This window comes from Pelobates fuscus, chromosome 8, assembly GCF_036172605.1.
Source record: "Pelobates fuscus isolate aPelFus1 chromosome 8, aPelFus1.pri, whole genome shotgun sequence".
NCBI classification, from domain to species: Eukaryota; Metazoa; Chordata; class Amphibia; order Anura; family Pelobatidae; genus Pelobates; species Pelobates fuscus.
This window is the reverse complement of record NC_086324.1, coordinates 68,650,671-68,673,222: the sequence shown is the minus strand read 5'-3', so window position 1 is coordinate 68,673,222 and position 22,552 is coordinate 68,650,671. Positions and strand designations below refer to the sequence as shown.

General features: G+C 42.9%; 1 protein-coding gene across 1 annotated transcript in view; it reads right to left on the bottom strand.

The window, feature by feature from the left end:
* Nucleotides 1-22,552, bottom strand: part of RAB17 (RAB17, member RAS oncogene family) — a 60,127-nt gene that overhangs the window by 15,778 nt on the left and 21,797 nt on the right. Inside the window, exons 2-3 of the mRNA XM_063428732.1 lie at nucleotides 16,441-16,598; nucleotides 13,060-13,211 (exon numbers count right to left, since the gene is read on the bottom strand). Coding sequence (XP_063284802.1) covers nucleotides 13,060-13,211; nucleotides 16,441-16,588 — 300 coding nt within the window. The 5' untranslated portion in view covers nucleotides 16,589-16,598. The remainder of the gene's footprint in view (nucleotides 1-13,059; nucleotides 13,212-16,440; nucleotides 16,599-22,552) is intronic.

Below are 22,552 nucleotides of genomic sequence, written 5' to 3'. Positions count from 1 at the left end.
GCATTGTTATTGAAAGTTTAGGATAGATTTTTCTTTTTGTAAGTTTACTTGTAACCAGTCATACATTGGTATTGGGATTTTAAACCTATAATGGATACGGAATCAGCAGAGTGTTGGTGACTTTTATGCACCATGTGCCTCAGCACTCTGTGACCCCGCTGTGACTTTACATGGTCGTCTGCTCTGCGGTAGAGTTGCTGCTGTTCCTAAATGTTTCTATTTTCTGACCACTTAAGTTATCCATGGAATATCTAGCAGGGATGAAATTTTACAAACGGATTTATTGCAAAGGTGGCAACCTATCACAGTGCCACACTTTAACCCTTTCAGGACAGGTGACGACGAGGTCCGTCATCCAGGGAATACCCTTAACGTCGGATGACGGACCTCGTCCGTCACGCGGTAAAATTAAACACAGATCGCCGCAATCGCGGCAATCGTGGGGTTAATGGTGCTCCCGGTCTGCCTCTGTATTAGAGGCAGACCGGGAGCACCGGATCGGGCTGCCCCAGCACATGTACCCGCTCTGACAGCATGGCAGAGCGAGCACATGTGCTGTGTATACTTACCTTCCGCCTCCCTGCACTTCCGGGTTCACTGTGAAGTGCAGGGAGACGGATCAGTGCTGATCCTGCCCCCTAGTGTAAAAAAAAAAAGTTAAATTTAAAATCCCACCCCCCTTTACCCATTTTAATAAAATATTAACCCCTTCCCTGCCAATTGATCACTGACTACAGTGATCAATTGGCAGGGATTACATTTTAATATGATCTGATTTTTTTGTTTTAACCCCTGAGGGTTAATTCTTTTTTTTTTTATCCCTCAGGGGTTAAATTTATTTTATTAATTAATTTAAATATTTTAAAATGATAAATTTAGCTAGCTGGGGAGGGTGGAAGTTAGTGGGGAATTGGGGGATTTAGTGTTAGGCTAACTAGGGGTTAACGTTAAAAAAGTTTTAAAATAAAGCTTTAAAAAGTTAAAAAATCAAGTTAAAAAAAAGTTTTAATAACGTTTAAGTAAAAAATGTAAAAAAATAAACCCTTTACCCAGTCCAAATAAAAATTAACCCCTTCCCTGCCAGTCGATCACTGCCTACAGTGATCAAAATACAGATCACGTCCAACCTCGGGGCGGAGCCTGACCAGCACCTAAGCAGGACGTGTATTGCAGGAGCTCCTGCGGCACGTCCGATAAACTCGACGATAACTCGGGTAGGAGAGCCGGAAAGCTTTCTGGAAGGAGCCCGGCAGACTGGGGAAACCGGCACCTACCTGGGGATACCAAAACGGACACCCGGAGAACCCGGGAACCGCTACTGCAGGTTGGGGCCTACCGGAGTCAGCAAAGCGGGAGGACGGCCGCTTTCTGCTTGCTACTCCAAGCGGCACGCAACCAATACTCAACTCCCCCCCCCCCCCCCCCGGACCGGTGGGGGATATCCCGGTCCCCGCCACACTGACCAAGCTAAACCTCCTACCTCTCAGTTGATCCTCTGGCCCCCACAAGCTAAACGGGGGTGACAGTCCTCAAGATGGCGGTCCAACCTGACTCACCAACATTCGACCAGCAGCTGCAACAGTCTGATGTGCCAGGCCCCAATGACAAAACGAGAGACACCCTTGAGGACATTTTTGATCGTTTTTGGGCTCAACTGCAGGCTCGCATGCAGCCAGCTATGGCTACTCCTGACCCACCCACAGGGGACCAGGTTCGCAGCAAGAGGGGGCCTGGGAAACCTCTCAAGGGCGCAACTACATCCCACACATCGAAAACCCGATCGAGACGCTCACCCGAGCTGAGAGCACTATGGGCCCAGATCCACAAGTACCAGCCACGCACACGGGGGGCCGCCAGACACCCACGACGCCGACGCATACCCGCTCCATGCAAGGCCCACCGCACCACCCCGACGGGGACGACCCTAGACCTCAAAGGTACCCAGGCTAGTGGCATGAAGGTACAAGCTCTCCTACAGCACCAGGGCAGGAGGTACATTTTGACTCCACGACAAGGCACTGCACCCCCGACGACAGGCACACTGACAGAGAGGAGGGCACCGACACTGACCACAAACGGACCCCCTGCGACCACTCTGCCTCACTGGCACCCAAGTGTGCTCAAGGTCCTGAAGGACTACCTAGCAGATTCCCTGCGCTTCCCGATGTCAGGAGTCGGTTAAACGTGGACTTAACATGCCCTTCCGTGCCGCAGCTATCAGACCAGCTACACACCGATAGCAGCCACAGAACCTGATTGTGCAACTGTTAAATGCCTTACTTTATGGTCTACCCTGTTCTTCTCATTGTTTAAATAACCTAGCTAGTGTTTAATTTCTCCTCAATAAGTTGGAGTAGCCAGAGCCTAACACTCGCAGAATCCAGACATAGTTTAACATACTAGCTATTGGTGCTATACCTAAAGATATGCCTAGCTAGACTTCACGTAATAACAGTAACCGATGCGCAGGTTGTAGCGACTCGCAGGACTTAGCCTGTAAACCACTTTAAATCGAAACACACTAGTCTGTTTAAATTACTATTACTATATGTAGGTAACCCTGTGTTGTTCACTGATTGGTTCAAACAATGTTTAAGCATACCCGCAGATTGAATCTACTTCCACCATTGAATATATGTGCAACTAATTTTATATAAAAATGTGCCTGATAATCAAATGCCCCGCATGTTTAGCGGAGTAAATGCTTGAGGACTGCTCTCGGGGCACCTCATGCCTGCCTGTAACCCTATATGTGCACTACAAAAATAAAGAATTAAAAAAAAAAAAAAAATACAGATCACAGTATTATACTGTGATCTAATTTTTTTTAACCCCTGACGATTAACTTTTATTTATTTTTTAACCCTCAGGGGTTAAATTTATTTAATTAACTAATTTAAATATTGTATAATTAAATATTTTGCTAGCTGGGGTGGGTGGGAGTTATGGGAAAATGGGGAATTTACTGTTAGTGCTGCTTACTGCTAGTTAACGGTTAACGGTAAAAAAAAAAAAGCTTAGAAAAATGTTAAATCTGTAAAAAAAAGTTTTACGAAACTTTAAGAAACTTTAAAAAAATTAATAAGCATAACAAAAGTTTAAAAAATAGTTTTAAAAAGTAAAAAAGTAAAAAAAAATACATTTAATAACGCTCATTACCACTACACCTGGTACAAGCTAGCGGAAAAATGATCCCACGCTAAGGTTCAAAATATGCCTTTTGAAATACCCTGGGATGTCTTCTTTAAGAAATGGTATGGCTTTATGGGGTATTTGGATTATATAGCCTGGTAAAATACTCTAAAATGGGACATGGGCACAGCGTAAAAATGTAAAGTTTGAAAAAAATGGAATGGCTGTGTCCCAAATGTGCCCCTCCGATGTCCACATTTACCTGGCAAAGGTAAATACGGGGGTATTTTTGTACTCAGCCGACATAGCTGAGCAACATATAAAGTATTATAGAGTGGTGGTACACATAAGGTTTGCAAAATATACTGTGCAAACTCACTTTGTGTGTCAAAAAGGCAGAAAAAAACGCTTATTACCACTACACCTGGTACAAGCTAGCGGAAAAATGATCCCACGCTAAGGTTCAAAATATGCCTTTTGAAATACCCTGGGGTGTCTACTTTAAGAAATGGTAGGCCTTTGTGGGGTAGTTTGAATTTAAAACCTGCGAAGATGCTTGGAAATTGCACATAGGCCCAGCGTCAAAATCCAAAGTTCTGTAAAAACTGATATGGCTTGGTCTCCAATATGGCACTGTAGCTTCACAAAATAGTGCCAAAGACATTCATTGGGGATGTCTTTTTACTCAGAAGACTTAGCTGAGCATAATTTGGAGGTTTTGAACTTAGTGGCACATATGAAATATACAAAAGGCCCAGCAAAAATGCAATCCGTATGTTAAAAAATGCCCCAAATTATTATTTACCACATACTTTGGCATATATTGGTGAAAAAATGGGGGCATGCTAAGGCACAATATGCACCTTATGATATACCCTGGAGTGTCTACTTTTACAAATGGTAGGCCTGTGTGGTTTTTTTTTGAATCGTCAAACTGTTATAATACCCCAAATGGAAGCATAGGCTCATTAAATCCGTCTCTCAAAATTCTACTGTGAATACTGAAAAGGACAGGTCTCCTGTATGGCACTGTAGCTTCACGAAATAGTGCCATAGACATACAATGGGGGTGTCCTTTTACTCAGAAGACTTAGCTGAGCATAATTTGGGGGGTTTGAACTTAGTGGCACATATGAAATATACAAAATGCCCAGCAAAAATGCAATCCGTATGTAAAAAATGCACAAAATTATTTTTTTACCACATACTTTGGCATGTAATGGTAAAAAAATGGGGGCATGTTAAGGCACAATATGCACCTTATGAGATACCCTGGAGTGTCTACTTTTACAAATGGTAGGCTTTTGTGGGGGTTTTTTGAACAGTCAAACTACTATAATACCCCAAATGGAAGCATAGGCTCATTAAATCCGTCTCTCAAAATTCTACTGTTAATACTGAAAAGGACAGGTCTCCTATATGGCACTGTAGCTTCACAAAATAGTGCCAAAGACATACAATGGGGGTACCGTTGTACTCAGCAGAAGTAACTGAACACATAATAAAACTTTGTACAGGAATAGCACACACCAACTTTACAAAATACACATGAGAAGTTCTTTGTTATAAGTTTGTGTGCGAAAACCCCCAAAAAACACAATTTTACTCGAATATTTAGCAGAGGTTGGCGGTAAAATGGCTACGTAGAAAGTGTCAAAACAACCTTAGGTAAATAGCCTGTGGTGTCTACTTTATATAAATATATACTTTTGTGTGGCAATTTTGTTTTCTTTTATGGCTATTAAGCTTACAAGACAAACATAACAAATTCTAAAATCGCTCCACATTAAAAGTTTATTTTACTCCTTGTGCTTTGTGACCTGTAACTACCAAAAAAAACTGAAAATCCCAGACACATTATATATTCTGTAAATCAGAACAACTAAATGAATGTATTTTTAATTACTTTCCTTAACCTGCACTAATTGTGGGACCGCCGGCGACCGGGTAAGTTACTAAAAACCGGAGGGCGTACTATTACGCCCTGCGGCGTTTAGAGCCGCTTTTAAAAGGACGTAATAGTACGCCCTCCGGTCATAAGGGGTTAAGAGGTAAAAAAAAAACAGTAAACAGTATACTCAGCTTGTGAGTATAAGGGATGAAGTATATGTGTGTATATACACACACAATGCAGTGGGTGTGGTAAAAGGGAACCAAGTGTATGTAGAGAAAGTAGTGTATGTGTAGGGGATGTGAATTTTTCGAGTGCTATAGGGATGTATTTTGGTGGCTGATGAGAAAAGGGCAGTGAAAGTTTTTTTAAACTTCAGAATTTTTATTATTTTTTTTTAAAGTACCAAAATAAAAAAATTAAAATAAAATGTTAGTTTATTCTCCCTTTTTGCGTCTTACTTTTAAGCAGGAAGAGTGAATATTACCTGTGGAGAGGAGCTATGCCACATGCAGCATGAGTACAGTATGCTCTTTTCAGATCCAGCATGGTGTAGTATCAGGCCCTGGGGAGTCAGCACAGCTAAACGGACAAGTGCACATGTATGAGTGTGGGGATGGTGCTATTGATTGGCTGTATGTGTTTAGGGGAGTGGTTATGTGTTTGTAGGAGGGCAGGGATCATCTTACCTCAGTGCCTTTTGGGATTCTGGCCAGCAAACAACTTCCCTCCCACCCACCCTAATTTTATGTTTGTTCTGTCACAGCTGGCGGTGAGCGTGTCCTTGCCAACAGGGTTGGAGAGCAGATGGAATGTCAAGAGATGGTAAAGGTGGGTCTCAACCTCCCCTGCTCTGTAAGGTAAACTTTTAAGTTACCGAATAGGATGTGCCCACCGAGCAAAGAGCCGGCTGGGGGTAGAGCATTTAAGATGATGGGAATTTTGGTTTGGACGAGGGGAGAGGCGAGACAACAGTGGGTAAAGTTTTGGTGCATAGGCACCTGGTTATGTTTGTTGGCAAGGACGGTTATTTAAGTTGGAGGCTGTAGGGCAATAAGTGTTAGTTTATATGTTAATTATGGTATGCATATATATTTATGTGTTTATTTATATTTGAATTAAAAGAAAAAAATAAAGTTCGGATGTGTCCAACAGTTGTAAGTTTTAATAAATGCTGTGGCCTGTTTCATCCAATATTCGTTGTCTGTCGTTATTAGGGGGACAAGTGGGGTAGTCTCTTTACTTTTAGTTGCACCTCATTCCCCGCTACGTACATACAGGTATACTGCCATGGTAACCTGCAGCAAAACTCTGAAATGCAGGAGGCAATTCTCAGTCTACAACCAGCAGAGATGCAGACTAGGCCTGCCCACAGCTATCTACATATCAATGAATACACAAAAATGTTTTCTGACAAATATGAAAAATCTAATTCTGCACAAACAACTGCATTTTATCAGTCATGTTTGTCATGGGAACAGACAAATAAAATTTCAATTTTTAATGATATACTAGTTCAGACTAAAGGAAGGACAAGTTTAGTGCCCCCACTGCAGATCCAGTTTTGTAAGCTTGATTTAAACGAATATTGTATTTTCTAATAAGAGTTTGACAACATGCAAAATAATGTAGCCCCATGTAGCCAAAAGCACAGCTTAAGCGGTACAGGGCCTTGACAGGGGTTAGGAGGCGGGCCTAGGAGGAACAGACAGGACAGATATGGGGGTTTGGCTATTTAAATGAGGAGCCATTTTGTAATGTTCACTTTTAATTTCCTACCTGGTTTAGTTTGTCCCGCCCACCCTCCCTATATTTATGCGTAGATAAGGGGTTATCCCGTTTTTTCACAGCGGCGGGATAGGGAGCTGAGAGAGAGGACATAGGCTCCCGATGAGGAACGTGAGGAACATGGAGAATTATGGTCAATGGTGGTTTCGAGTCCTGGAGGTGGCTCAGAACCTGGTGGGGCAGGGGTATCCGGGTATACCCCTGCCGTGGTTACTTATGGTTGGCACTTGTTCAGTTCAAGTTGGAGAGGTTGGAAACTGTCAATATATATTTGGATTAGTTATGTTGGGGGTCATTGCCCTTTATTAAAAAAGGATACGGATGAGACGGGCGGAAGGTGGGGGCAATGACCCATGTTTATATGTTCATTTATATGTTAATTTATATGTTAATTTATTGCTATCATTATTATTAAAGCAGTATTATCGTTATATATTATATATTTGTTTAATAAAGCTGTGGACAAATTTTCCCATATACCATAGTGTCAGTGTGTTATTGGGTTAGGTATGTGGGGGGGGTTTTGTCCAAGGTTCCGACAGCCCATATGGCGACTATACACCGGTCATGCAACATTCAGTGTTATAGAGAGGTCAGTTTGTATGAGTTTAATTTAAATCAATGGGGGGTCTTCAGGAATTTCTTAATTTGGGTGCAAGAATTCCAGTAACTCCTTGTTGCTTTTGGGATATCTTAAGGAATCCTTCAATTTCCACTGGTATTGTTCTTTTGTTTTTGTAAAGAAATATACTTGTTGAAAGATTACAACTGCTAAATGAATGGTCAGTAGCAATTAATGCAGTTATAAGGAGTTATCTAAAACTCCTTGACAATTCCAGATGTGGGAAGTGCACGTTCCACTTGAACGGTCCAAATTCGAAGTTGTGATAATCTAGTAAATTATGTACACCAAGCATGTCAAACTCAAAGGCTATCACGGGCCACATAAACAGGGTTTAAGTTTAGGTGGGCCGCAAAAAAAAAAAACCTTAATTTTTATAGAAATGTAGGTTTGTTCTAAAAAGTACAGTATAAAAACAGCATCCCCTTCTAGTAAACCCCAGTCCCCCCTCCTCTATACTAGACCCGAGCCCTTGTTTGAAAAAAGCAAAAAACAATATTAGCCAACAAGCAGACTCCACTCACATTGCCGCTGCCAGTATGCAACTCCGGAGTCCAGCCTCTGGTAAACCACCGAATGGCGCCGTCCGCAACCTGTGCCAAACGGATCCTCCTGCTACTCCTTGAAAACCTGTGAAGGTGGAACACGTTGACGTCATGTCAGAATGTGACGTGGCGTGCCTCCGTGCACCTCCAGGCCCGGCCATCGCAACACTGACTAACACACACACACACACACCATTTAATTTATTGCTCCCTATCTTTGGGAGCTGATGTCGGGCCTCTCCCTGACTTTCTCTTGAGAGCTCAGTCCTTCTGCTCCCTCACATGCGCAGTTTATATTTTTTTTATTCTTTATTTTATTTGTGCATATGGTTAACAAGCATGTTTGCTGTGCCACAATAGCTGGAGCAAACTGAACTGTATACATAAGAAAACATCATTATGGCATTAGAGGCATTGCACATTTTTAAAGTAAGTAATGCAAAAAGTTAAATCAACGCTTCAGTTACTAAATGCTAATTCAGATATACATTCCCAACTTTACTGTAAGGTTGTAGGGTCACAGGCTTAGTTATATTTAGCAAATAGTTTAAATAGGACGATTATTCAAAGAAGGTAAGGTAGAGTATTACAAAATAAAGTAACATACGATAAGGTACCACCGGGAAGAGCGCAGCACATTGGGTCATCATCTGTGAAGGGTGTTGCAGGTTTGTCTGAGACATTACTAATGGTTATGTCTGTGTAGCGGTGAGTGCCGCCAGAGTGTCCTTTGGTGAGGCGGTTTGTGCCTTCCATGTCTTTCTTCGTGGGGAGGTAGGACAGCTATCGTTACTTGCGTTGTGCACGTTGTTGCTAAGTATCCTCTTCACAGGCATGGGGATATACCCCGCTGGCACCCAAAGTCCACTAAGTTCCGACGGCCCGCCACCGGGCATAGTATCCGAGGGTCGCTATGGTCGTGTTACCCAGTCGTGGGGTGAGTATAGTCGCGTTATGCAGACCAGAGTGTCCCGGTGTGAGTAGCTGTGTAGCAGAGCTGTTGCAAGGGGATGTCTGTTCCGGGCCTTCCTCCTGTGGCGGCCCACTATCTTGTTGTTAGGAGGTTGAAGTGAGGTGCTCTCGCTTGGGGCTTGCACTGAGCTGGCAGTGTGAATAGGCAGTAGCATTATTGGCTGTCTTCTTCTCCTCTCCACCACATTTGCAGTCCAGGGTTGTTTATGGGTTTGGCTACGTGGTGTGTGGGGACTGCATCAGCGCGGCCTGTGGGGTAGTCGCATTACGTTCGGCCATTTTGGTTTTGGATAACCCCCACTGGTCCAAAGGGGGGGGGGTGTAACGGGGCCGGGAGGGTTCCAGTCGTGTTGTGGTTCACTGTAGCCAGGATGGAAAGCGAGGCAGCGGCCGTCTGCTCCACTCCCCTCCCGGGTAGGCTTCAGTCCCCAGAGCATCTCACCAGGACCCAGATCCACCCGATTTCAGGTGCTCTAGCTGCACCGGGACACTCCAGGAACTTGTACCACGATTTTCCAGGGTGTTTCAGGCTGAGTTTAGTGGGTATTTGCCCAATATTAGCTGAATTCCCCAGGAGCTGTAGTGACTTGCAGCCTGCTAGCATGGCCGCCCGGCCCCGCCCCCCTCACATGCGCAGTTTAGTGATGACGGAATTACGTCATATTCCGGCATCACTACAGAAGGTGCGCACGAGGGAGCAGTGAGGAGCAGGAAGACTGGGCTCCCTAGCTTCCGCCAGGGACCTCTCCACCCGGCTGGGTAATTTTGGCAGAGTAGGCACCTGCAATGTGGGGAGAGCAGGTGCCTACTCTGCTTTAGTAGGCATGGCAGACTCGCGGCTCATCGGGCCGCAACAATATTCATTGTGGCCCGTGAGTTTGATATGCTTGATGTACACAATAGCACAAAACACTAGTCAAATGGACTAGTCAAACCACCAAATGTTTCCAACTAAGGACCATTAAAAGTCTAATCAGTCACTGATTGAGAGTTTTTATTCCACCCCTGGGAGTAAGTCAGAGTATCATGTAACTTAAGGAGACAAAACAGCCCCCTAATTAAGTTCTCTGACAGAGATTTTGAGGGACAGATTAAACCTAGGGCATATAAGGCATGACTTAGATCTCTGTGTTCCAAATAAATAGCAACATTGTAAAGTTTAAACATTCACACCTTTCTTGTTAAGCATTGGATTGGACAAGAAGACAAAGAAGCAACACCTCTAGGGTGATGTCATGGGAGGACTATCTGGCGACTGCACCTAGTGAGTCTCTGCACTGGAGAATTTTTTATTTATTTTTTTAGCCCTAATTTAGGGGGGCACTAAATATAAATAGGGAAGAGAATACATTTTAGTATTACTGAGACTATATTGTTCCTAACGCTATAGTGTTCCTTTAAATGCAGTGGGCCTGGACAACAAGCATTTAAAAAGATACAGAGAAATACAGTAGGCAAGACCCCTTTTTCCCCATCACGGACTGCTGTGAATCGATTCCATTTGTTGATATACAAGCGGCCCAGTCTCTGATAATGACTGTTTAATCAAAGAATCTGAATTGTTAAGCTGGTGAAACCGGGTTACAATTTCAAAAACGTTGGCAATCACTACATTTTAAACAAAAGTGTTTTCTGACTATTTGAATGATTTGCTTATTCCTTTAATCTTTATTTTTGTTGTGCATAAGATAATATAGCAGCTTACTATGTCACGACGGCAAAGGCAAGCATAATAATATCAGAGTATAACAGGCATGGCATTGAGATTACAGCACAATTAATTTTTTTATATAAAAGAGTTTAAACAAGCGAAAACAGGTTAAACTGACATGTCTTAACGCTGTGTGTGTGTGTATATATATATATATATATATATATATATATATATATATACATATATACACATACATACACACACATACATACACACACATACATACACACACACACACACACACACACACTATTCTCAGAGGAAGAGGACTAGCAAAGCAGATTATAAAAGAATAGGTTTATGTTACACAAGTATGATGCAGTAATTATATTGCCATTGGCTAAAGCATTGTATGGCACCATGTGGAATGCTCTAAGGCAGTGGTCTCCAAGCCAGTCCTCATGGACGACCAAAGGTCCAGGTTTTGTCAGTATCCCCATTGGAATAAAACAGGGAAATACATAAATCCTGGACTATTGGTGGGTTAGAGACCCTTGCTCAGCCTATGCCAGCCAAAGGGAGATTTATTTTAAGCAGGCATCATCCGCAGGGTGTATTATCCAAGGAGTACCAAGGGAGCACTATCCTTCCATCCCAGGCCTGTTCTGGGGCCAACATATTTAAGCCACAGACTCTGGTGAGGGGCCATGCGAGTCTCAGATAATCTGGGGCCGGGTGCAATCTTTGGGTCTCCGCTGGTGTGGTTGGTGTCGTGGGGCCAAGTCCCTCGTGGCCATCAGTATGGATGGGCAGCTGTAGAAACTTGCTTCGGAATAATTATGTTGCTTGGAGGGGGTTCTCTTGTTGTCTCAGCCCAGTGTTGCCAGACTCCCCCTGTAGGTGGGGACTGTGATGCCACCAGGTGGGTTTCCAGGCGAGGCCAGAAGCATTCAGCGATGCAAGGAGATTTCAGGTCACCGGTAGCTCTGCGCCTTTGAAGACTATGCTATGAGTGATTGTGTCCACAATGTCAGGCAGTTCACAAAGTCTCCCCTCTGCGGCCGGGAGTTCAGCGTTGCAGGCCAGCCTCCACTTATAGTTTTGAGTAGATCTGCACCCCAGTGGGGACTGGGACATCCCCCGGGTCCAGAGGGGGAGTGATGGGGCTATGAATAGACTTTAGCCAGTTGTGCTCACCGGTTTGGGAGTTTGGCCGCTTCCCCCGGTCACTGGGAACGGAAGGCCGCAGGCACAAAATTAGGTTAGCACTTCACAGACCGCAGTATTCTGGATAGGAAACATTGCATGTATAGTATAGCAAGTATAGTGTTAGTCAGCAGCATGAACTGATTGGAGTCTGCGTCACTCAAAGGCGATTTAGCCGGTTTTGGAGGGCTATAGTGCCGGAGCTGTAAGTAAACGCGCCCGGTCATGTTAAGTGTTGGGCCCCACCCCAAAATTGCTATTTACTTTAAAAAATATTTAATTAAAATATTCTGTTTTCTAACTCTCCCAGGTTACTGTAATAGAGTATCCCTACAAGAATGTTCGGAATTTAAAACATTCCTACTTTTTGACAATCTTTATTTTTATCTTTCACGTTAGTGCAATTAGACACACAGTTAAAGTAGAAAGTAATACATAGCAATAGCATTAGCGTTTATGGCATGTGAGAACAAGTATCGTACATGGGGGGGTTGATATTGGTGGTGGTGTGATTACCAATACTTTATAACGGTATCTGCGTGTGCGCTATACTTCAGTTACGCAGATCTATAGTGCAGTCAACTAGCTACAGTAGGTATAGTCGGTGCAGTGATGGCACAGTGCGTGTCAGTATCTTGTGATCGCTGTTTCCATGGGTGGTCGTCATAGTCTCTCTGGGTACATGTCGTGGCACTGAACAGTGTCGGTGGCTGGTTCGGTGCGCTCTGGCCCCTAGGTGTGGGCCGACATAATATGGTCTGCCGTCTAAAGTCTTGGGGCTAGTGTGTCGTGCCAAAGCTGGGCGCACGTGAAACCATCTTTACTAAGGCTCATGTAAGACATTGGTGTGTGGCGACTTAGTAGGGTAAGTATGGTGGGAACGACCCTCCTGTCGGTTGGTGGGTCCGATGTTTGTTATGTCGGATGTCAAGTCGTGACTGTTGTCACAGCTGCTCACCACTGTTTGGTTGCCCTCATAGGGACTGATTCTCAGTCGGAGAGAACATTCCTTATTTTATCCCTATTCCGATTATGAACAAATTGTTTTTATTTGCAAATACAGTACAGAGGTACTTTTTGTATGAGAGATTTTATCCTTTACACAGGTTGAAATACATTGCCTCAAAAATCGAATTTACAAAATGAAATGAAAACCAAATGAGATGTGAAATCAAAATGTATACATTTTTAGAAAATTAAATCAATAGATCACCATTCCACTGTATGTAGAATTATCAAAAATGCTAACCGTCCGAGTGATGTCATACAACACTAGGGCTGCGCTGGCTCTTTTGAAATATAGGTGAAGCACACTTTGATATCTCTCTTGTCCACACGTGTCCCAGATAGACATATCCAATGTCTTCTCCTGGATAGACATCCTTTTCTTGAAGAAGCCACCTGAGAAATTGACATAGAAAAGTTATCATATAGAAGGTATACGTATAATGCAATGTGTCTAAATTGCTACTGAAGCAGTAAATAAAGCCCACTTAAGAAAAGCTTCCATTATACAACTGCTATCAAAAAACTGAAAATCAGAAAGGTCTATCTAGCAGATGGATCAGAATTCAATTATGTTTGTGATACAAATCTATAGGACAACTAAAATATATGAAAGTTTATTTTTAATTTACTTAGAAGTTTATCATGCTCTTACCAGGAAATACATATGGAAAGTCACAGTGAAATGTGGATTATTTGTTCAGCCACCCCAACTCTTTACCTGGCTACACTAACAGAGTTATTCACTAAAGTTCTAAACATCGGGAATTTGAAGTGAATTACAAATATACAGCCATATTAGTTGAACATTAAATTCTCCATGTCAGGTATGTTTCCAATTTGGCTACTTTGACCTCAAGTTTGTACACAGACAATTCTCACTTTAGTAAATAACCCTTCAGGAATCTGCCCATTAACCCCAAGATTGAGTTTCTTCATGGGGGTGTAAGTGAGCAGCTGACTGGGCCAGACGCCGCTTATGGAGTTGCTGTGAAAGCCATAGCTGATCCATTACTGGCAGTGCAATGGCACCCCGGTCTGTGTGCAACATCTTTCTTTGATGGATTGACGAATATTTATAGCAATATAAAAGGGATTCTTTTAGGTGCATAGTAGTTTTCTACCACAAGATGGGAGTGTTGAGCATTCTACAGAAATTAGGAATTCTTATCTGTATAAATCGGTCATCATCATCATCATTTACACTTGCTGATACACTTGTCCTATAGCAAAATAGTGGCCAGAGATCGTTAAATTCTATCAGTTACACCAAGTAATTAAGTGTTAAATACATTTTAATCTCTGCCTTATTGTCAGAACGCTGAAAAGCAATACAATTCACTACTTTTACATTACACAACTGTGTTTAAGACCTTTATAGAAATACAGTTATAGGCAAATGCCATAAAATATTGCTGAAAATAGGGGATTATATACATCTGCATATTGTAATACTGCATAATATTCCATAAGACCATGATTAAAAATATCACAATCATAAAAAAGTCATTGTTACAGATATTTCTTGATATTACCGGGTTGTTAACTGTGAGGCTACATACAGTTAATATAGTTGCTCAGGACAGAAATTCTATTGTATGATTAGGTTTGAATTGTCCAAATATATCATTTAAATACAAAATTAGGTCTTGCAGAGAACACACAATGCCTTTTATTTCAAGTTTTACAGGGTTTATTCACCAAGTGTCTGCATTCTCCATTTGATAGATGAGCATAAACAATTTGGGTGTGTATTAACTAAACAATGAAATGCAGCGGGGGGGAAAAATTAAATGGTTTAAATAAATTGTTAACATAGCAAGGCTGTGAGTATGGCAAAGTGGAAGAAGCTTTTCCAAGTCATCTTTCATTGCAGGTCAGTTTTAATTCACTAAAAGTCAATGTTTTCTTTCTCTAATTTTCAACATCAGAAAATAAACTGTTCAAATGGCTCCAAAACACACACAGAAAAAGTACTGGTTTAAAATGTTATCCTCGTGGGCACTGTGTGGAGTGCCAATATGTGCAAGGATGTGATACATATACATACACAATATATATATATATATATATATATATATATATATATATACACACACACACACACATGGCCATTTTCAGATAGCTTCTTTCAACTGTCCTGACAGCATAGGGGACTAGAAAATGTGTACTAATCTCATAACCTCACAGTGTGCATCAGATATAGGCCACATGCACCAGCTGAAATGTATTGTGGGATATGTGCACCTGAGCACACATCATGCAAGGTAGATATTTTGAGCGCCAAGTGAAAATACTATATTACAAAACACACTGCCTTTTTTACATGCTTGGTGCCATCATTTAGTGTCAAGTTGGTAAGCACTCAAATGGCTGTCTTGAACAACTGCCAGTGGTTTCCATGTTACTAAACTTTTAAATGCTGAATTTTAGTATATTTAAATAACGCCAACATGGAGTATGCCGTTTTTAATAAATGCCTGGTTAATTTGGCAAAACAGGTGCATGGAATAACTAAGGGCAACTTGCTGAGTTGATTGCAGTTAAAGTACGGATGGACTGAGTAAATGTTTTATAGTGCCCAGGTGGAGTTGTTAAGGCAATGAATAGGAAAATGCCCATATTCATTGACGTACAGACCGTCTGTAAACCTGTATACATTATGTGGTGGTCGGTGTCAGTGGTGACAGATGGTGAAATCAGGAGTGAACTAAGAAAAAACCTGTCTATTAGCAGCAAACATTTATCTGTTGTTGACATTAAAAAAAAAAGTATTCCCTCCTCCTCCCCCCATCTTCCCAAATACCAAGCATGACAATTAAGAGTGGTTTAAAATTGGAAGGGAGGGGGATGGAACAAGTGACACTGTGGTTTTATAGGAAGCAAGTCTACTTGGATATCCTGTGTCTTTGTATAAAATATTGGATAATAGTTCTAAAGTAAAGTCACCTTTTAATGAAATATCACTGAGACAATTAAAGGGACACTATAGTCACCTGAACAACTTTAGCTTAATGAAGCAGTTCTGGTGTATAGAACAAGCCCCTGCCGCCTCACTGCTCAATCCTCTGCCATTTAAGAGTTAAATCCCTTTGTTTATGAACCCTAGTCACACCTCCCTGCATGTGACTTGCACAGCCTTCCATAAACACTTCCTGTAAAGAGAGCCATGTTTAGGCTTTCTTTATTGCAAGTTCTGTTTAATTAAGATGTTCTTATCCCCTGCTATGTTAATAGCTTGCTAAACCATGCAAGAGCCTCCTGTATGTGATTAAAGTTCAATTTAGAGATCGAGATACAATTATTTAAAATTACATTTGTTTGAAAGTGAAACCAGTTTTTTTTTCCATGCAGGCTCTGTCAATCATAGCCAGGGGAGGTGTGGCTAGGGCTGCATAAACAGAAACAAAGTGATTTAACTCCTAAATGACAGTGAATTGAGCAGTGAAATTGCAGGGGAATGATCTATACACTAAAACTGCTTTATTTAGCTAAAGTAATTTAGACGACTATAGTGTTCCTTTAAGTGACATTACGCACACACTGCATTCATTCTGTGTGTACCCATAAGTAACTTAATATTATGCAAATGTGACAGAATTATTTAAATTTTCGGACAACTTACATCCAGTGGCAGAAGAAACTTCATGAGGTGCATCTATCATAAGTCGATAAACCATACTTGTCTTTCCCACACCAGAGCTCCCCACTAGCACAGTTTTATATTGTTTGCACTCCTGATGTCTCAAGGTCAGATTCTGCGCCATAACCATAGGGTTCGCACTGAAAGAGGACAACAGAAACTAAAATTAGCAGATTTGAGAGACTTCACATTTCTGAAGTCTAGAAATAATCATGGTGCATTTGCAAAATATAAATAAATACATAAAACACCTTTTAAAAAAAATGAATTAGTTTTACAATGCTGATGCAATAGGCCAATAGGCAAGAATTGAAAAATGTATGGAAAAAGTGGTCTAATATTTATTTATAAAATATTTTACCAGGAAAGATACATTGAGTTTTCTCTCGTTAATAACAGCTGCAGTGACAACTGTGGACTACATTTCCACAATACTCGTCCTGCCCTCCTGGTAGATGAACCTAATGGGAAGTATGGTCCACACAGACCCAAAACAGTTTTACTATTAAGCATCAGTAGTTGCCCACATTTTACTTCACGTTTGTGGATTACATTTCCCATAATGCCCAGACTAATTTTATTGGAAAGAGTGAACCCTATATAATGGACATGGAGAAGTTACCCTCGCATTATTATAAAAACGAAATAAAAAAAATGTTACATTTATGTTTCAATACTCATACTCGATAAGAATATATTTCAGGCTGCTATAAGAATTGAAAATAGTTTTATAGAACTGTCCAGCAGGTTTGGAGATCTTCATAAGGAATGAACCGCTACACTCATACCTCTTCCTATAATGTGGTTACAGTGCTTGGAGACCCTGTCACTATGCTTATGCTCAGTGCAAACCAATGCCTTAAGGACACAGCAATGTTGTTTATTTTGTACTTAAAGTCCCACTAAAGTCACCCAGGCCACTTCATCTTAATGAAGTGTTTTTTTTAGTTTTAATACTGCAATGTAAAACATTGCTGTTTTGGGCAGTGTTTACATTGGATGGTTAAGTCTACCTGAAGTGGCAGTCTTCCCTGTAGTGAACATCGCCTTTGGAGGCAACTTAGGGGTTAAACCATTCAAGAACTAATTAACCCCTTAAGGTGAGAGTGCCTCTGGGGACTTCCTGCCACCATAATAATAAGTTGTTTTGGTACCTGGAGTGTCTTTTTAATTAAATAAGGAGAAGTGCATAAATTAGATTTTTACGGTTTTATGAACTCCAAAAGCTTATCAGTGTTTCAGTCTCGTGCTTTTGGAGTTCATAAAACAGTGAAAATTTTATTTAAAAATTCCCAAGAGTGCATTTCTCCTTGTTTGATATAATTACAGCTGGTTGCTGCACCCATGTAAGCACAAATCCACTAAACTGTGTGCTCTGCTCTTGGGAATGAAAATATGCATTTCTTTTTTTTTTTTGCTTTGTAACATTTATGTGGAAAACAATTGTGAATACATCAGCACCAAAACTTATAAATAAAATAAAAGTATATATACACACACAGGTTTTCATTTCACTGAGAGTTTCCCTTAAGCTGTTCTTACAAGACGCACAATCCAAAAAGGTAAACACTCTATATACAAATTGACAAAGAAATAAAAATATAGAGGGACATAATTTGCAGGAGTTTTATAAAGTATGTGCTGAAATACTCCCAGGATTTTCTTTATCTAAGCACCCTTTACAGAATCATAGATTAGCATATTAGCAAATGTTGCCAAGTAGACACTAGAAGAATATTTAGTATACAATTATAAAATGTATCAGACTGTATTGCATGACATTTAAACCACAAAAGCGTTATGCACTCACGTGGGTGCCTCCTTCTGCCTAGTAGTCAGTACATTTAAGTATGGTCTGACAGTGGGAAAAGGAACTTGTAAATCGTAGAGTGGAACCGAGCAGATGGCATGATGCAATGGCAAAAAGTGAAGAAAGCCATTCATTGCTTGGACCATGTAAAGGTGGCCTACAAATTGTGGATGCGGTGGTACCTGACCTCTCACCTCTTAGCTCACATTTACCCTGATGCCCAGGTCAACTTACTGGCATTGCTGCCAGGACATGGGCATATTAAGTCATTTTCTGGCACTGTCCAGCTCTTACCAATTATTGACAACAGTTACACAATCTGGTTGCTAATAGCACAGGCAGATTTCTACCTCTCACGTCGGAGACTTACTTATTGCACAGGATACCTAAAACATTCCCCAAATATGCCACAGCTTTGGCCATACACACAACTCTAGCAGCGGAAAAAAATAAAAATCTATAGCTGGGCACTGGAAATCCACAAAACCACCCCCCGTACCCCACCCCACAACCAGGTGTTGTACCATCTCGGCTGCGCCTCTTTATCCATCAGCAAAGCTGCATTGTGAGCCTGCCTTATAAACTCTGTACGCTGCATCACTTACCATTAATCAATGTTTTTTGTTTAGCTTTTTACGATATTTTAGTTTATTTTCATCTACCCACGTTTGAGAAATTGAAAATGAGGTCCGCTATAATCCTGGGGTTTAGCACCTGGGTGATATCTAGCTGCAACTCGGAGATGCACGAACAAGGGAACTCATCATATATCAACATTAGTGATGTACCGAACTGTTCGCTGGCGAATAGTTCCTGGCGAACATAGCGTGTTCGCGTTCGCCACCTCGGGCGAACACATGCGCGGTTCGATCCGCCCCCTATTCGTCATCATTGAGTAAACTTTGACCCTGTGCCTCACGGTCAGCAGACACATTCCAGCAAATTAGCAGCAGACCCTCCCTTCCAGACCCTCCCACCTCCTGTACAGTATCCATTTTAGATTCATTCTGAAGCTGCATTCTTAGATAGAGGAGGGAAAGTGTAGCTGCTGCTCATTTGATATGGAAATTGATAGCTAGCCTAGGGAATTCAGTGTCCACTACAGTCCTGAAGGACTCATCTGATCTCTGCTGTAAGGACAGCACCCCAAAAAGCCCTTTTTAGGGCTAGAACATCAGTCTGCTTTTTTTTTTTCTGTGTAATGTAATTGCAGTTGCCTGCCTGCCAGCTTCTGTGTCAGGCTCACAGTGGATACTGTGCCCACTTGCCCAGTGCACCACTCATATCTGGTGTCACAATAGCTTAAGCTTGCATTTAAAAGAATTAGTTTTTTTTTTTTTTACAGTAATAGATTGAATAGCAGTTAGTTGTTTGCAAGCGTCTGGGTGTCAGGCCTTCAGCGTGTACTCTGCCAACCTCTGCCAGTGTACTTTGCCACTCATATCTGGTGTCACAGTAGCTTGCACGCATAGTACCACTAATCCAAAAAAAAAAAAAAATGACAGGCAGAGGCAGGCCACCCCGCAGGGGCCATCGTGGTCGTGGTGCTGTGATTCCCTTTGGCCCTAGAATAATGCCCAGTTTTCAGAAGCCACGTACCCTGAACTTGAAAAGTTCTGAGGACATAGTTGACTGGCTAACACAGGACACCCAATCTTCTACAGCTTCCGCTCGGAACCTTGATGCACCATCCTCCTCCAGCTTAGCTTCGGGCACCTCTCAAGATACTACTCACCCGCCTGCCGCCACCACCAACACTAGCACCACAGCCACTTCACTTGGTATGTCAGAGGAGTTATTTACACATCCGTTTGAAGAAATGAGTGATGCGCAACCATTATTGCCAGAGGATGTAGATAACAGGGATATATCTCAGGCAGGCAGCATTACACACATGGATGTACGGTGTGATGATGATGATGTTCCCACTGCTACTTCCTTTGCTGAGTTGTCAGATACAAGTGAAGCGGTTGATGATGACGATGCGTCCATGGATGTCACGTGGGTGCCCACTCGGCAAGAAGAAGAACAGGGCGAAAGTTCAGATGGGGAGACAGAGAGGAGGAGGAGGAGGAGGAGGAGGAGACGACAAGTTGGAAGCAGGGGGAGGTCGTCGCAAGGAGCTAGTGGCACAGTCAGACAGCATGCATCGGCACCCGGGGTCAGCCCGACAGCACGCCAATCAACGCATGCTGTGTCCACCACCAGAATGCCGTCATTGCAGAGCTCAGCAGTGTGGCATTTTTTTGTGTGTCTGCCTCTGACAACAGCGATGCCATTTGCAACCTGTGCCAAAAGAAACTGAGCCGTGGGAAGTCCAACACCCACCTAGGTACAACTGCTTTGCGTAGGCACATGATCGCACATCACAAACGCCTATGGGATCAACACATGAGTACAAGCAGCACGCAAACTCAAAGCCACCATCCTCCTCCTGGTCCAGCATCTTCAGCCACGTCAACCACTGCTGTCCTCCTTGCCCCCTCTCAACCATCCACCACTCCGTCTCTCGCCTTGAGCAGTTCCCGCTCATCTGTCCACAGTCAGGCGTCGGTCAAGGACATGTTTGAGCATAAGAAGCCAATGTCAGAAAGTCACCCCCTTGCCCAGCGTCTGACAGATGGCTTGTCTGAACTATTAGCCCGCCAGCTTTTACCATACAAGCTGGTGGAGTCTGAGGCAGTCAAAAAAATTGTGGCTATTGGGATACCGCAGTGGAAGGTACCTGGACGAAATTTCTTTGCACAAAAGGCAATCCCCAACCTGTACTTGATTGTGCAAAAGGAAGTAATGGCATGTCTGGCACACAGTGTTGGGGCAAGGGTCCATCTGACCACTGATACCTGGTCTGCAAAGCATGTCAGGGCAGGTATATCACCTACACTGCGCATTGGGTAAACCTGCTGACGGCTGCCAAGCATGGAATGCGTGGTTTTGCAGAGGAGTTGGTGACACCGCCACGACTTGCAGGCAGGCCTGCTGCCACCTCCTCTACTCCTCCTACTCCATCCTCTTCCATAACCTCCTCGGCTGAGTCCTCTTCTGCTGCTTCGTCTTGCTCCACATCAACGGCACCGACCCAGCTCCCCAGGTACTATTCCACATCCTGGATACGGCAGTGTCACGCTGTCTTGGGTTTGACTTGCTTGAAAGCAGAGAGTCACACCGGACAAGCACTCCTGTCTGCCCTGAACGCACAGGTGGAAAAGTGGCTGATTCTGCAGCAACTGGATATCGGCAAAGTGGTTTGTGACAACGGAACAAATTTGTTGGCGGCATTGAAGTTGGGCAAGTTGACACATGTGCCGTGCATGGCACATGTGTGTAATCTGATCGTACAATGCTTTGTGCATAAGTACACAGGCTTACAGGACGTCCTGAAGCATTCCAGGAAGGTGTGTGGCCATTTCAGGCGTTCCTACACGGCCATCGCGCACTTTGCAGATATCCAGCGGCGAAACAACATGCCAGTGAGGCGCTTGATTTGCGACAGCCCGACACGTTGGAATTCAACACTCCTAATGTTCGACCGCCTGCTCCAACAAGAAAAAGCTGTTAATTAATATTTGTATGACCGGGGTGCTAGGACAGCCTCTGGGGAGCTGGGAATATTTTTGCCACGTTACGGGACGCTCATGCGTCCTTTTGAGGAGGTGACAAACCTAGTCAGTCGCACCGAAGGCACCATCAGCGACATCGTACCATTTGTTTTCTTCCTGGAGTGTGCCCTGCAAAGAGTGCTGGATCAGGCCGTAGATGAGCGTGAAGAGGAAGAGTTGTGGTCACCATCACCACCAGAAACAGCCTTATCAGCATCGCTTGCTGGACCTGCGGCAACGCTGGAAGAGGATTGTGAGGAAGAGGAGTCAGAGGAGAAATGTGGCTTTGAGGAGGAGGAGGAGGAAGACCAACCACAACAGGCATCACAGGGTGCTCGTTGTCACCTATCTGGTACCCGTGGTGTTGTACGTGGCTGGGGGGGGAAGAACATACCTTCATTGAGATCACTGAGGAGGAGGAATGGGAAATTAGTAGCTCGGCATCCAACCTTGTGCAAATGGGGTCTTTCATGCCGTCGTGCCTGTTGAGGGATCCCTCGTATAAAAAGGCTGAAGGAGAACGACCTGTACTGGGTGTCCACGCTACTAGACCCCCGGTATAAGCAGAAAGTGGCAGAAATGTTACCGAATTACAACAAGTCGGAAAGGATGCAGCATTTGCAAAATAAATTAAAAAGTATGCTTTACACAGCGTATAAGGGTGATGTCACAGCACAACGGGAAT